At 28.8% G+C, this 14,662-nt stretch overlaps 1 protein-coding gene across 1 annotated transcript; it reads right to left on the bottom strand.

The window, feature by feature from the left end:
* Positions 1-2,505: 2,505 nt before the first annotated feature.
* Positions 2,506-4,707, bottom strand: LOC136090062 (uncharacterized). The gene is made up of 5 exons (XM_065816170.1): positions 4,360-4,707; positions 4,149-4,253; positions 3,858-3,978; positions 3,568-3,722; positions 2,506-3,277 (listed from the first exon to the last, which is right to left on the bottom strand). The coding sequence occupies exons 1-5, from the start codon at positions 4,705-4,707 to the stop codon at positions 2,687-2,689; spliced, it is 1,320 nt and encodes a 439-aa protein (XP_065672242.1). The 3' UTR covers positions 2,506-2,686.
* Between the last annotated feature and the right edge of the window lie 9,955 nt (positions 4,708-14,662).

The following is a 14,662-nucleotide window of genomic DNA, read 5'->3' as shown; positions in this document are numbered from 1 at the left end:
ATTTTGAGCTGTTGAGTTTCATTCTATTGACCACAACCAATGTGTGACGCCATCAGCAATGGATTGAGGTAAATTGGCCGAAACTTTATCATAGATAAAGAAGATCAGAATATCGTCAGCATATTTTTCAAGAATGGTTTCAGTTGGGAGATATTTATATCGGAAATAAAGAGAATGAACAAGATTGGGCCGAGAACACTACCCTGAAGTACTCCGGTTTATATTTTCAGACAGGTGTGATTACTTGTTTCAAATCTTTGGCGACGATTAGATAAGTAAGCTGCAATCCAAGATGTGAGCCAGTTAGGTAGAATATTCACTAACTTTAGTCGCAACTTGTCATGATCAACAATATTAAATGCTTTTGCAAAATTAAAGAGTATTGCAAAAACTGATTTGATATTATCTTTAGCATGACTCCAATCTTCTTTAACTGTAATAATAGCACTACTTTTTAGGCTATTTAAAAACAATTTTGAATAGTTTTTAGGTTTTACAATTTAAGTACAGTAGCGTGCAAAAGTAACCGGACAAGAGCATAACTTGAGATAACTTTTGAATGAAAAATCCAATTTCTTTCAAATTTTCACTGAAATGTCAAAAAATTGATTACAAATATAAAAACAAATGAATTTTTACTAAATCTAAGCAATTTAATCTTAAAAGTTCAGTTAATTAAAACATGCGCGTGCAAAAGTATCGAAACAAAAAAAAAAACTTGAATAAGATTTTTTCTTTTAAACATTTTTTAAATTGAAAATGCTTCATTTTAAAGTATTGATTTACTACTTTGTCAGGAAGCCTTGACAGTGACAAGGCATGAAGTCCACAAGCTTTATAATCACAATAATTTTGATTTTTCCCATTCTTTCTTCAGAGCATTTAATAAATCACATTTACTTGTTAGTTTTCGACCTGAAATTTGTTGATCAATGAGCTTACATAGACATTCAATAAAATCTAGGTCAGGACTTTGCTAAGGCTAATCGATTAATCGAATAGCCTTAGCAATTTAATTGGTTTTGAAAAAGTTTTTCGCAAGGTTTGTAGTATGCTTTGGATCATTGTCCTTCTAAAACATCCTTCCTCGAGGCATTTTGTCTTTAGCATGTGCATCTTTAGCACAATCACATACATACATTCATATATATGTATACTTACTTTTATATATACACTGTCATGTATTATATATAAGATGTATGTGTGCGTGCGTTTTTGTATAAATGTATTCATGTAAATATAATATTAGCCATATATATGTACATATATTTACAAATATGTATATGTATATATATATTTATATATATATGTACATACATATATATATATATATATATATATATACACATATATATATATATATATACATATATATATATATATATATATATATATATATATATATATATATATATATATACATACATTCATACATATATATATATATATGCAAAACTCTGAAATATACTTTTTAGACATATCTCCATGTAAAACAAATGGTTCCACAAGCTCAATCTTTTTTCAAGGTAAAACAATTACAAGATTGTAAACAAATTATTACAGCTTCACTTCGTGTAACATATAAATTAAGTCTCATCAAAATTTTCAATTAAAAAAATATTCAAAACAAACAATGCTCGTATTGGTCTTTGTTACAACATCAAGATTAGTTTTAAAACTCTTAAGCATAACTTGTACCCATTTTAATTATAGAAAAATATATAAAATTCTCAAATAAAGATGTTGTTCCGTTACTTCCTTTCAACCTATCAAGTCCTCAGTTTTGTAACCTTCTTTATATTGAAAAAATATTAGGGTTAACAAATTAAAGATTTTGTTCAATTGTGAAGAGACAATTTATAACGGTTACATTAAACTGTTTGTTTGATTCACTCTTGGTTTTTGCTTTCTTTTTATATAGAGATTTTTTTTAGGCCTTTATCTCTCTGTACATACATCAACCGACTGTTATATTATATATATATATATATATATATATATATATATATATATATATATATATATATATATATATACATGCATGTGTATATATATATATATGTATATATATATATATATTTATATATATATGTATATGCATATTTATATATATATATATATGTATATATATATATATATATATATATATATATATATATATATATATATATATATATATATATATATATATATATATATATATATATATATATATATATATATGTATGTATATTAGACTGCTTCATTTTGGGGTCATGAAAAAATTTAAAGTACCATGGAGTCTTATCTGCTGCGCAGACCCCTATTTTATTAATAGAATATTTTTTTTTTTCAATTTTGACCATTTTTAGGGGTTGCTCAAGTGCCCCAATTGCCTGAATTTAGACCTTTTTAAGCCTATTTTTGGCATATTTGAGCAAGTTCTAAAACTCAAAATAATTAAATTTTTTTTCTTTCCAGAGTTTCTTCTAAGCTAGAAAAAACAAATAAAAATGCATGGTATTTTTATTTATCTGAAATATTTCATGCAAATCTATTTATAAAATCCCAAATTTAGTGCAATTTTTTCCAATTTTTACGCAACGTAATAACTTTGTTGATATGTAAAGTCATAAAACGTCTAGCGATTTGATTTTATATATTTCTTAATAATAGTGTTATTTTTTACAAATATTATGCAATATTTTTATATTGTTTTTTTGTTTTTCTTGGAGGTTTTTCTTTTTCCTACATACTTCCTTTTGTAATTGTGCATGAATAAAAGTGAATCTTGTCTTTTTTCTTCCTTTCTGGCAATATCAATGTTGTCCTTTATGAGTTTAACAGTTCTTTCAGAGCAATCATTAAGAACTGCAAGATTAAAAATAGCATCTTTAAATTTTAAGTAGAAATCGTTACAAGTCCAATACTCTGGCGGGGTTTTCATCCATTGACAGTCACTTTTACTCTGCCCTATCATAAGGAACAAAAGCCACGAATTTTCTGTGACCAATTCAACTAAGCTTGGTGGCTTCGGTCCACTGAAGTCTAAAGAATTGAGGACCTCCATGTTAGCTTTTATTCGGGCTAACGAATATTTATCTAAGCTACGAAATTCAAAGCTGTATAATTTTTGAGCAATTTCACCTCTTTCTTCACAGTTTTCATCAGCTAAGGCAAGAACAACAAGGTAAGGGTCCAGAAACCATGTGTGCCGTTTGATTGATTCAATGACTGATTCTGCCCCAATCAAATTGTACTCCTTAAACCTATTCATTTGCCAAAGAGCTCTCATATCCTGGGTAAACAAAAAATTGTTAAGTAACTAGCTTACCTTAAAAAAATTTATATTTTAGAAACTTTTAATCAAAACTTTTTATTTATAATAGAATCCTTATATATATATATATATATATATATGTATATATATGTATATATATATATATATATATATATATATATATATATATATATATATAAATATATATATATATATACATATATATATATATATATATATATATATATATATATATATATATATATATATATATATATATATATCTTACTTGTTAACTTGGTACCTACCTGACGAGGAGCCACAGCAGATAGTTCAGCTTTGAGAAACCAGGTAGTATAGAAAACAGCCACAAAAGTTGCCACTTCAGTAATTTCATTTTTCAGTCGATTTGTCAGACTGGGTATTGCATCCATCATAAGCTGGAGCTTTAGGTAGTAGATACCTATAAAAATATACATTTTTATTTTTTTTGAAAAGCTAAATATTTGATCATGTATAACAAATTCATTTTTTTTTGCTATGAAGCTATAATTTTTAACTTTGGACTTTTTCCTATCATAAACCTAAAACTCTCTACCTTTTGCCATAAAACGGGCATGATGAATTGCTCCGGGTGTACGAAACTTGTACTTTTCCTCAGAAAGCACCATAAGTGTAAGCTCTGTCAGCTCAATGTAGTCCTTCCTTGTAGCCCCATCCTAAAAATTAAACCAGAAGTATATTGGTATAATGCAATAAACATAGGTATGTATACTTTTGTCTTATAAAGAATAATAGAATTAAACAAGAAAAATCTAGGATATATTACTACTTCATAGTACATATTGTATACATAACTACATATTAAAACATCTAGTCATCGGGCTACCTTTTTCAGAGACCCATGGGTGATAATATTTCTGCAGAACGTTATGCTTTCATGCTTTTGATAACCAAGCCATGTTTCATCTGGAATAGTCAATCTTCTCAACACCTTTTTATTTAAAATGTCAAAAAAAAATCAAAGAGCTCAAAATTGAAGAAATACTAGGGTACAATAATATTTTACAAAAATGTTAACCAATTTTGTAAAACCCTACCTGGTTCTCTACATCAAGATCATTCCATGTTGATTTTAATATTTTAAACAGCATATTATCTGGTCCAGAAGTAGCACTACTTGGATAATTTTTCCAGAAATGTGTTATGTGTAGCTCGTTTATATGATGACGGCATGCAATTGATAAAACTGGTCGCTGAAAAACTTCATTTACCAGTAAAGAAACAGCTCCATTTTTGTTTCCAGTGTCGATTCTGGTTGTATCAAATGTAACAGCTTGTATACTGTTTGTAAGGTCAAAGCAATTCAAGATATCTCTGATCGCATTTTTTTGATTTTCGCCAGTTCCGGAAGAAATAGCTGGAATTCCCAACAGGTGCGTTTCCATGTTACCGTTTATTAATATTGCTAATCGATCTTTTTCTTATTTTTTCCCATCAGTATATTCATGACATACTTTTCCATCAAAATAGAGTTGAACTAAAATGTTCTTATTATTATTTCTGAAATTTCTCAAATGGTCCTTGGTTCTCTTTGATTCATCATGAATGACTTTATCTGCTGCTCTTAATGCTGTAGAGGTTGAACATTTAAATTCATCTATATTTCCACCTGATTTAGCAATTATACTATTAACCATGGCAGTATGCTGCCTATGACTTAATCCTTCCCCAACAGCAGTATCAGCAGTTCTCTTGAGAATATCTTTTGGAAGTAGAACAGTATCTGGTTTTTTGACTTTCTTCTTTAACTCTAGATCTGGATACGGGAAATCATCATTATCTTCATTTTTATCGGATCCATTTGAGCTGAATTCACTCTCTGACATGGTTTCATTCAAACTTGATCTCATTTCAAACTTGGATAAACTCCTGTTAACAGAGGAAATGTACCTTGTGTCTAATCCACCTATTCTTGTTTTTCTATCTCCTAATTGGTCTAATAAAAAAGCAATATCTTCAGTCTTGTCTCGACAACTTCTTTTCTTATCAGCTTTAATGATTGCAACCAGAGTATCGAGCTCAGGTGCAATCCAAAAGATCCTTTTCATCTGAGTTAAAAATTTCCTCCTTTTTTCAATTTCTGATAAAGTTTGTCTTGATTTGTTTTTTTTTAACAGTTTCCAAGTTAGGATCAGCTTCTCTATCTTTTTACTAAAAAATGTGATTTGTAGGTTCTGAACATTTTACAACACATCTATTTCTGTTAATTAATTTATTTAACAGCAGATATTTGTTATATTAATTGTTTTCCTCTAATAATATACAAATAAAACAAAAACAAATACAGTCTGGTACCTACCTAATTGTTTGTAATTGCAAAATCTGAAATCCACCCTTCAACCAAGGTGCAATTAACTTTGAAAGAGTGCAGCATAAAGACTTTTCATTATGGCATCTGATTTCAAAGTGTTTTGTCAACGGACAGTGGATAATTCTACTTTCTTTTTGTTTTGGATGCTTCTCCTTTAAATGCAAGAAGTATTGCAAAACCTCTTGCTCTGTAGAAAATTTGTCTTTTGGTAAGGATGACCTGGATTCCCCAACCAAAAAATTTACTTTTTTCTTACTTTTTCCCGACATGAATAAAACTGTAGTAAATAGCTCTAATAAGCATATGAAGTAAGTGTATCATGAAAGTTATCAATAATTATTTCCCGCGTTTTTAAATGAAAATTAAATATCGTCTTTGCTAAAAAGTAATTCGCATAACGTGTTTAAGCAAGTACGCTAAAGTATTAAAGTAAATGCGAAGCGTAAAAATTGGTAAAAATCCGCATAACTATGCAATTTTTTAGTTAGGTTTAGACAAAATATTTTAAGCAAATTAAATTACCATGCATTTTTTTTTTTTCTATTAACTTAGAAGAAACTCTGGAAAGAAAAAAAATAGAATTATTTTGAGTTTTAGAACCCGCTCAAACGTGTTGAAAATAAGCTTAAAAAAGGGTAAATAGGTCTAAAATTAGACCATTAGGGCACTTGAGCAACCCCTAAAAGTGGTTAAAACTCAAAAAAAAAAAAAATCTACTAATAAAATAGGGGTCTGCGCAGCAGATAAAACTCCATGGTACTTTAAATTTTTTCATGACCCCAAAATGAAGCAGTCTAATGTATATGCATATATATATATATATATGCATATACATATATATGTATATATATATATATATTTATATATATATATATATATATATATATATATATATATATATATATATATATATATATATATATATATATATATATATATATATATATGTATATATATATTGCACACAAATTGCACACAAATAATGAGTCATTTTCATTGAGTATAAAAAGATATGAATATTCTTATATTTTTGTGCATATATATCAGAGTTGTTAACAAGGCCAAAAGTGGCAAGGCCAAGGCCACACGTTACAAGGCCAAGATCAAGGCCAAAAGTTACAAAGCCGAGGACAAGGACAAGGACAAGGACAAGAGTTTTAAGGTCAAAGCGAAGATTAAGAGTTTCAAGGCCAAGGCCTACGCAAATATCTTCTAGACCAAACACTTCAATTTTTGTCTAACATTAAAGCCAATTATTAACAAAACTCTAAATAGCAAGTGCTGTGACAATAAAACCATATTTTGTAAAATTAGACCAAGGTTATGCGCAGAAATCAATAAAACTAATAAGAAAATATGTATTTTTTTTAAGGCCAAGGCCAAAATTTTCAAGGTCAAGAGCAAGGTCAAGTGCTCAACTTTTGGCGTTAAGGTCAGCCCAAGGCCAAGGACTAATAACTCTGATATATATATATATATAAAAATGTGATAAATTTTAACTGTCAGGTAAAACAATTAATTTGCCTTGCTGTTTTTTTTGGTTGTTAACTTAGAAGAACTATTACGAGCAAATATTTGAAACAAATCAAGAATTAAATAAAATAAAGAAAATATAATAAAAATAAAAAAAAGTACTGAACCATAAAAAGTTAAAAGAAATTATAAAACTTTTGGCTTTTGAGCTATTTATAAACGCGTCAAGCTTTCTTTTATTGTTACTTTTTCCTTTTTTTTTCAAATAAAAAAAGAAAAAAAAAATATTTCAAGGAATGAGACTTTTCAATGAAACTAACTAAGCTTACCTTTAGAGGTAGATTAGGTAGTAGTAGAGGTAGAACTAGAAGACCGTTGAATGAAATTAACCAAGCGTACCTTTTCTAACAAAAGAATTTTTTACTATTTATCGGTCTTCAACTCTAAAGCACTAAAAACAGAATAAAAAGTAAAAATAAAATAAACATCACAAAAAATGCAATCAGAGGTGATTTTACGGGTGGGTGTGTGTGTGTGTGGGGGGGGGAGCTCGTGCAAATAAATAATACCTTTTTTTTTGAAGGAAGGGGGGGGGGGGGGAGGAGGAAAGAAGAACACCCCTTCCCCTCCCCCAAAGATGGTAATTTTTAAGTTATAGCCAGTATTTTTACGAATTTAGTTGGCTAATCGGGTTAACCTTTTTTCTTTTTTATACGCATCAGTTGGTATTTTTTTAAGAAAAGGCCATGCATTAGGTAACGATGCAGAAGCAAGGTTAAGAGAGTCTAGTTTAACTTTGTTGATTTTTAGGGACCGTTTATTTTAATTAAGTTTGCAATCTGTTTAAGTTAAAATATCTTCTACCCATTTTTGTTATACATTTGAATAAGGAAAATAATCTCATCTTGTAAATATAAATTACTGCATATAGATTGAGCCCTGTGAACGTAACCTTTGAATATTGCGTTAAGAATCTTAAAGTCATGAGTTGAGTGAAGTTTAATTTGAATATTAGTAATGGCTTTTTTTCAGAAAACTTTAAACTCGTATTTTTCTTTGTTGTTATTTATTATGGTTAAACCGAGGAAGTTTAGAGTTCTATTTTCGCATTCAGTTTCAATGTATATTGCATCGCAGTTGTGTTTGTTTAAGATAATCAGGAATCAAAGCTTTTTCGTGTTTTATACTTACAAAACCATTACCCTTATCAAACAGATATATATCGATAACTTTATTTTACTTAATTTCCATATGAGCTTTTCTTTGTTCTCTTGTTAAATTTAAATTTATTTTTTTACCCATTTAAGTTCTCTTAAAACATTTTTTCTCAAGTCCTGGGCATTTTCAATCTTGTTGCTATATTTTAATTTTAAAGCCAAGGTCTCTGTTGTTGCAATAATATCCATATAAGGTATATATTTCAACGAAGATACAAAATGTGGAACAAGCTTAAGAAGATCGTTTTGGTGTTTTGAAACATCGACATCGCATAAGTTTTTGATTATGCATGAAATTAAGGAAAATATTTTGAAAAGTTGGCTATAGAGTATTTTTCAAATCAAATCCAAATTTTAGAACATTACTATCGTAAAAAACAAAACTAAATTACCACATAATAGTCAACTCGGAACGTATTTGGTTGAATGCAAATGCTCATAGAGACACGCAGACAAAACTAAACTTCAAATTAGGACTCGAACTCAGCAACATCTAAAACTAGGGGAAACATAATCAGTCTGCAATAGCCACACATAATAAGTTTTGCTCACAAGCATTAAAGTGGGAAAACGAAAAAACAATTGAAATTGAAACAAAAAAATTTGATCGAAAAGTGTGCGAAGCTCTTGAAATGCAGAGGAATGCATGGCGTAATTAATTTAGATAACGAGCAGTTTGTGAAAACTAAATTAAGGACTCAGTTTTTTATATTTTTACGTAAGCAAGAAGGAAGCCATTCAACTGGTAACGTCAGTTAATTTTAAACTGTTACTAACGTTACAAAAAAAATTTGGTATAATATTTTTATAAGGCTGGTAAGCATAATCCAGCGAAAACTTCTAATAATAAATTATTATTTGTATTAAGGCGCAGGAAGGTTTTTAAATGACCAATAAATAGATAACCAACTTTTAAACAAAAAGAATATTCCAAATATTTTGCGTTCATATGTATGACGAAAAGATTGTTCACAAAAAAAAGAGACTGTGATAGGAGAATGGAAATAAGAAACCCTTAACTCTTAAATTTAATATTGCATTACAAGGTAGCTATGAATTTCCTACAAAATCTTTCGTAGATACACCATATGAAACATATGAGTAAATTAATTTGAACTTTTCTTTGCAACGAGTTCCCAAATATGTACTTAACGTATTTATGCTATTGCAGGCACATTGGCCATCAATATCTTTTACTTGAAGAGCTGTAGCAACATTTTCTACAGAAAAAAACACTAGTGTACTATTTTAATCCAAAAATCGTGTTAGAAAGCTTCATTTGAGCAAGTATACCTGGAGCTTTTTTGACAGCCTCATTTGATCCTCATTCAAATATTATCTCTTCTATGTATCAAAGATTGCAGAGTAGTCCTCATGGACAACTATTATTAACTTATTACGCACTATCTAACGTGTAGTATATTTGGGCTTTAGTTGCTGTCTTGCGCCGATGTTTTCTGCAAGAAAAGCAGATCAAATGTTTTCAAATAGACTAATCGTTTTGGTAATCCATTAGTTAAATTATGTATGTCGTGTACTAAATTTAGTGCATTTCTAACCATAAGGCATTTGCTATCTACTTCCTGAAGTATCAGATTAATATTGTGGTTTAAGCAGTGAATAGATAGGGCTTTTGGGTTTTCTTGAAGTATTTTAGTAGCATTACCAGATATTTTACCATGCAGAGCAGAAGAACCATCATATTTTTGTCCCCTAAGACTACTCAATGGAAAATTACATCTAGTTAAGATATCTTTTATAATTTTAGTTATTGTTTCAGTATCAGTCTTTTAACATTCATACATACCTTTAAATTATTATATATTCATACATAGATATCTTTATGTACTTCATTTTAATCTGACACCCACCTAACTGTTAAAGTTAACTGTTCTAGTCTAGAAACGTCTCTGGTTTCATCAACTGAAATATCATTTATAAGAGTTCTTTGAATTAGGTCAAGTAAACCATTGAGACAATCAAGGTACATTTCTTTGATAAACTTATTGATTATTTTATGTGAAAGATACTTTCCATCAAGAATCCATTTGCTGAGTACACTATCTTTGTTTTTTGATAAAAGTTCAAGTAGCTTTTGTAAAATACATTCTTATTCATAATGTCCTCAAATAGGTAAGCTCTGTACTGCTAGATATCTTAGAGAATCTATTTCTGTAAATAAACAGATTCTGTTTTTCTCTTGCATTTTTCCATGACGTAGAAGAGAACTGACCAATTTTTGATTAATAAACTGATTTCTCATGCTTGTCAAGATATGTCGGGCAATTCTTCCAATCATTAAATTCATCAAAAGTAAATTCATATTCACCACGCTTTGATGTAACAAGTTTGTAATGTACTGCATAACGGCAAATAAAACGAAAAACGTTTTTCTTACTTTGACACAGATAAAGCCATTGTATTTGGGTGCACCAGTCTTGATTGAAATACCCAACACAACTTCTGTATAGACGTGCAATATCTTTCAAATTTTTATTAATTGCATATAAGCATTCTTGGAACATTGTTTATTGCTTTTGTAATATTGCAGCACTTGGAGGTATATGGTGTGTTGTCTCCTTCTGATATAATACCTCTAGACATAATCGAACCTGATGCTATTTTATTTGTAATTACATTTGTATCATTAATCATAATTGGTTGTATGTCATTCTTCTTACATTTTTCTGAACTAATAACTAAAAAATAGAAAAATATGGTTATTATTTTTATTGAAAAGGTGATAATTATCCTTTCAGAACAAGAATTTGAAATCAATGATGCTATCAAGCAAAAGAAACTGAATTTTATTTCAAGATAATTTAAACTACTGTGTGAAAAAATTTTTCTATAGCTGATAATTGTTTTGCTATTGATTCTTTTTATAACACCAGCTACGATCAACTTCGTGATTTTTAGTGCTTCCATGCTACAGTCTATAATTTCTGCCGCAAACATCGATCTTTCATTACAATAAAAATTTCAAAAAGTAAAGAACGAATTTTAGAAAAATGCTTTTTTAATAGTTGATTAGGTAAAAATCAGACCAACAGTTGCTTATTCAGATGGAGTTTTATATGGGATAGCAAAAAATGATCTAGAGTCTGAAACAACTTCTATGCTATGTATAATGATGAAATGCTTACATGGTGTAACCATTTTATCATTATACACAGCATAGAAGTTGTTTTAGACCATCAAACTGGTCTAAAACAACTTCTATGCTGTGTATAATGATGAAGAAGTTGTTTTAAACCATTAAACTGGGTGTTGATTGTTTTTTTACAAAAGCCATCAACACCCAGTTTGATGGTTTTTATTACCCCTGTTCACAAACTAACATCAATGTATCAGTTCAGTGTTGTGAAAGATGCTGCTGTTTTAGCTGAAAACAAAATGGTGTCATTGTTTTAGGATCTGTAACAGATAATTTAAAAATCAATCAGCATTACTGCAAAATTTTCAAAAAATTACTGACTATCAGGTCATTAATCCATTAGATGATCAGTGTGTTTGGTTTCTTTTGTTTGATACAGCTCATCTTCTAAAATGTTTGCGTAACAGCTGGATTTCTGAAAAGTGTCAAAAGTAATCTCTTGACAATAAAACTATTGGTTCCTTTTCTGATGTCAAAAACCTATTTCTTAATAAAAAAGATAACATTTTAAAATCTGCTCCTATATCTCATGCTCCTGTTTATCCTTCTATACTTCAATTACAGAATGTATAACATGTTTTAAAAATGTTTAATGAGAAAGTAGAAGCTGCTTTGAAACTAAAAAGAGCTCATAAAACATTCTCTTTTATTTAGCAGGTTTTAAGTTGGTGGAATATTGTAAATGTTTCTGCAAAAGGGTAAAATATTAGGCTAAGAAACCACAATCAATATGTGCAAGATAAGAATTCGAATAATCTCCAAATGTTTTTAGAACTATGTAAATCTATGAAATCAGGGAATGAACCCAAACAATTTCAATGTGTTACCCATAATACTAAAAAAGCCCATGTACAAACACTGCACAGTGGGACAGAGTGTGCCAAAATACCAAAAAATCAATATCATGAAATTTTATCATAATGGTGAAGACATGTTCATTAGAAGAAATATCTAGTTAAAAAAACATTAAATATTAAATTAAGCGTAATTTTATGCGGTTATTTACACGTTAATTTGATATGTGTTCCAAAACGCTATTTTGCATTTTTTATTTATCAACTTTCTTACGCTATTATTGCTTTAAATTAACTTTATTGACTTTCATTTTAAACTATATTATTTTAATTAATAATGTTTTTTATGCTCAGACTTTTAAAAAAAATTTAACGTAAATGTAATCATTAGTTTTTATGCATCGAAAGCAGACAGTTTTTGATATTTTTTTTGCTACTAACCTTTACTATCAGGTATCAGATAAACTACCCTCCAATATCCTCCAAACATTTGACTATGTAAATCCCATGCCAAATGTTTATAATTAGCCATGCATCATAAATATTTTGCAACTTTTTGCAATAAAAAAAGTTTTAAGAAAAGATTGGTTAAAAATAGTTTTGACAAAAGTTGGATGAGAAATACTGAACATGTAAAATAGATGTTTTGTACACAAAGAAAACCTACAAAATCTTTCATAACTGTTATAATTTATAAGTTTTGAAAATATAAATCTAAAAAAGTTGTTTTATGACAAATACATGCATCGAAAAATAATATTTTGAATGTTTACACTGATAAAAGTTGTCTTGTCCATTAAAAATATTTCGTATATTTCACCAAAATAGTTAACTTTTTAATTATTTTTTTTTTATTATATAATTACATGTTTATTACTTTATTAATGCATTTTGTATATAAATATAGCTATTTTAAAAAAAAAACTCCGAAAATAATTTTGCCGAAAATAATTTTGGCACAAAAAAATTGATTTTGTCCCACTGTGCACTGAAGGATTGATGGCTGTCTGCAAGCATTTGTTTTCAGTCGGTTTTGATTACGTCTTGCTTGAGAGCTACTTAATTACAGAATTGAAGAAGGTTTTTCTGTTTACAGACAATCAACTAGGAAAAATGCTTTTATGGCAGCTGGGGATATTCTTTCTGCTTTTAAAAAGCGTTTAGCTCAATTTGCATTCAATGTTTCTAGAATTATTGGAAGTAGAACAATCCAATAAAAATGATCACACATGTGAAGGTCCAATCAGTTTTGAAGATGCGACTTCAATTGAAACTTGCATTTATGATGTGAGTCTTTCAGAAACTAAAGAGAGAGCTCTGCTGCCTATTAGCCAGGTTGGCTAAAGAAAAAATGTGAGGGTAAACTAGTTTATGCTGAGGACGAACCTACACTAACAAATGAAGCTAAAGACTTTATTGAAGAAGTTTCACGAGGATATTTGACAGTTCCTCGTAAGTGTATTTATCAGCTAGTAAGAACTGGGTTATGCTTTGTGAACAAAAGTAAAAACAGAGGAGTTGTAGAAAAAGACTTATAAACATACTGTCTGTAATGAATACGTATTATGATTTTGCTTTATTATCAAAAAATCTTTATAGGCGTTCGGCTAATACTCTTTGCATGGATGTCATAATTTGGAAAATGACGGAGCAAAAAATAAATGCTTTTATCAAACATCAGTTAAAAAGGCACGCCTTGCCAAGCAATATTTATTTACAGATAGCCTTTATTTACATGTTGTTACTTACTTATAAAGTTTTATATACTAACTTATATTCACTGTATATATATAACTTATATTCACTATATATATATAACTTATATTCACTGTATATATATAACTTATATTCACTGTATATATATAACTTATATTCACTGTATATATATAACTTATATTCACTGTATATATATATAACTTATATTCACTGTATATATATAACTTATATTCACTGTAAAATTATTTTATTAATATTGTTTTTACAAAACATTTTAGGCAAAATTAAATTTTATAAGCGTTCAGTAAGAAGTACTTAATGGCCATGGCTAGCGAAGTCAGAAAATCGAGTTTGCGCGTCCTGCCATATAGTAGTCCTTGATGAATGTTAAAAAGAGTCCACATTCCGTTATTTTCCCAAGATTCCTCGTCCCTTTTTTAATATATGTGGAAAGCTTCATACAAATTAGATGTGTTTTGGTGCTTAGGAAATCTTACTTTCAAAAACTACTTTTTAAAAAACGTGTCCCGCGGCCAATTTTTCTTATCAACAGTGTTCTTAAGACTTTTTTAAAACATAAAAGAAGCCTTTTTTTATATATAGATAAGCATAAATGCTGTCTATGTATAAAAAAAAGCCATAATAAACATATTACTATCTATATATGGTTAA

This window comes from Hydra vulgaris, chromosome 13 (genome assembly GCF_038396675.1).
Source record: "Hydra vulgaris chromosome 13, alternate assembly HydraT2T_AEP".
NCBI classification, from domain to species: Eukaryota; Metazoa; Cnidaria; class Hydrozoa; order Anthoathecata; family Hydridae; genus Hydra; species Hydra vulgaris.
Note: the sequence above shows the minus strand (reverse complement) of the source record. Positions and strands in the feature narration are given on the sequence as shown.

Coding starts and splice junctions, on each gene's coding strand:
- LOC136090062 (XM_065816170.1), bottom strand. CDS start 4,707: ATGGAAACGCACCTGTTGGGAATTCCAGCTATTTCTTCCGGAACTGGC. Junction 4,254..4,359: donor ATCTTGATGTAGAGAACCAG/GTAGGGTTTTAC, acceptor TTAAATAAAAAG/GTGTTGAGAAGATTGACTAT. Junction 3,278..3,567: donor CTGCTGTGGCTCCTCGTCAG/GTAGGTACCAAG, acceptor TTGTTTACCCAG/GATATGAGAGCTCTTTGGCA.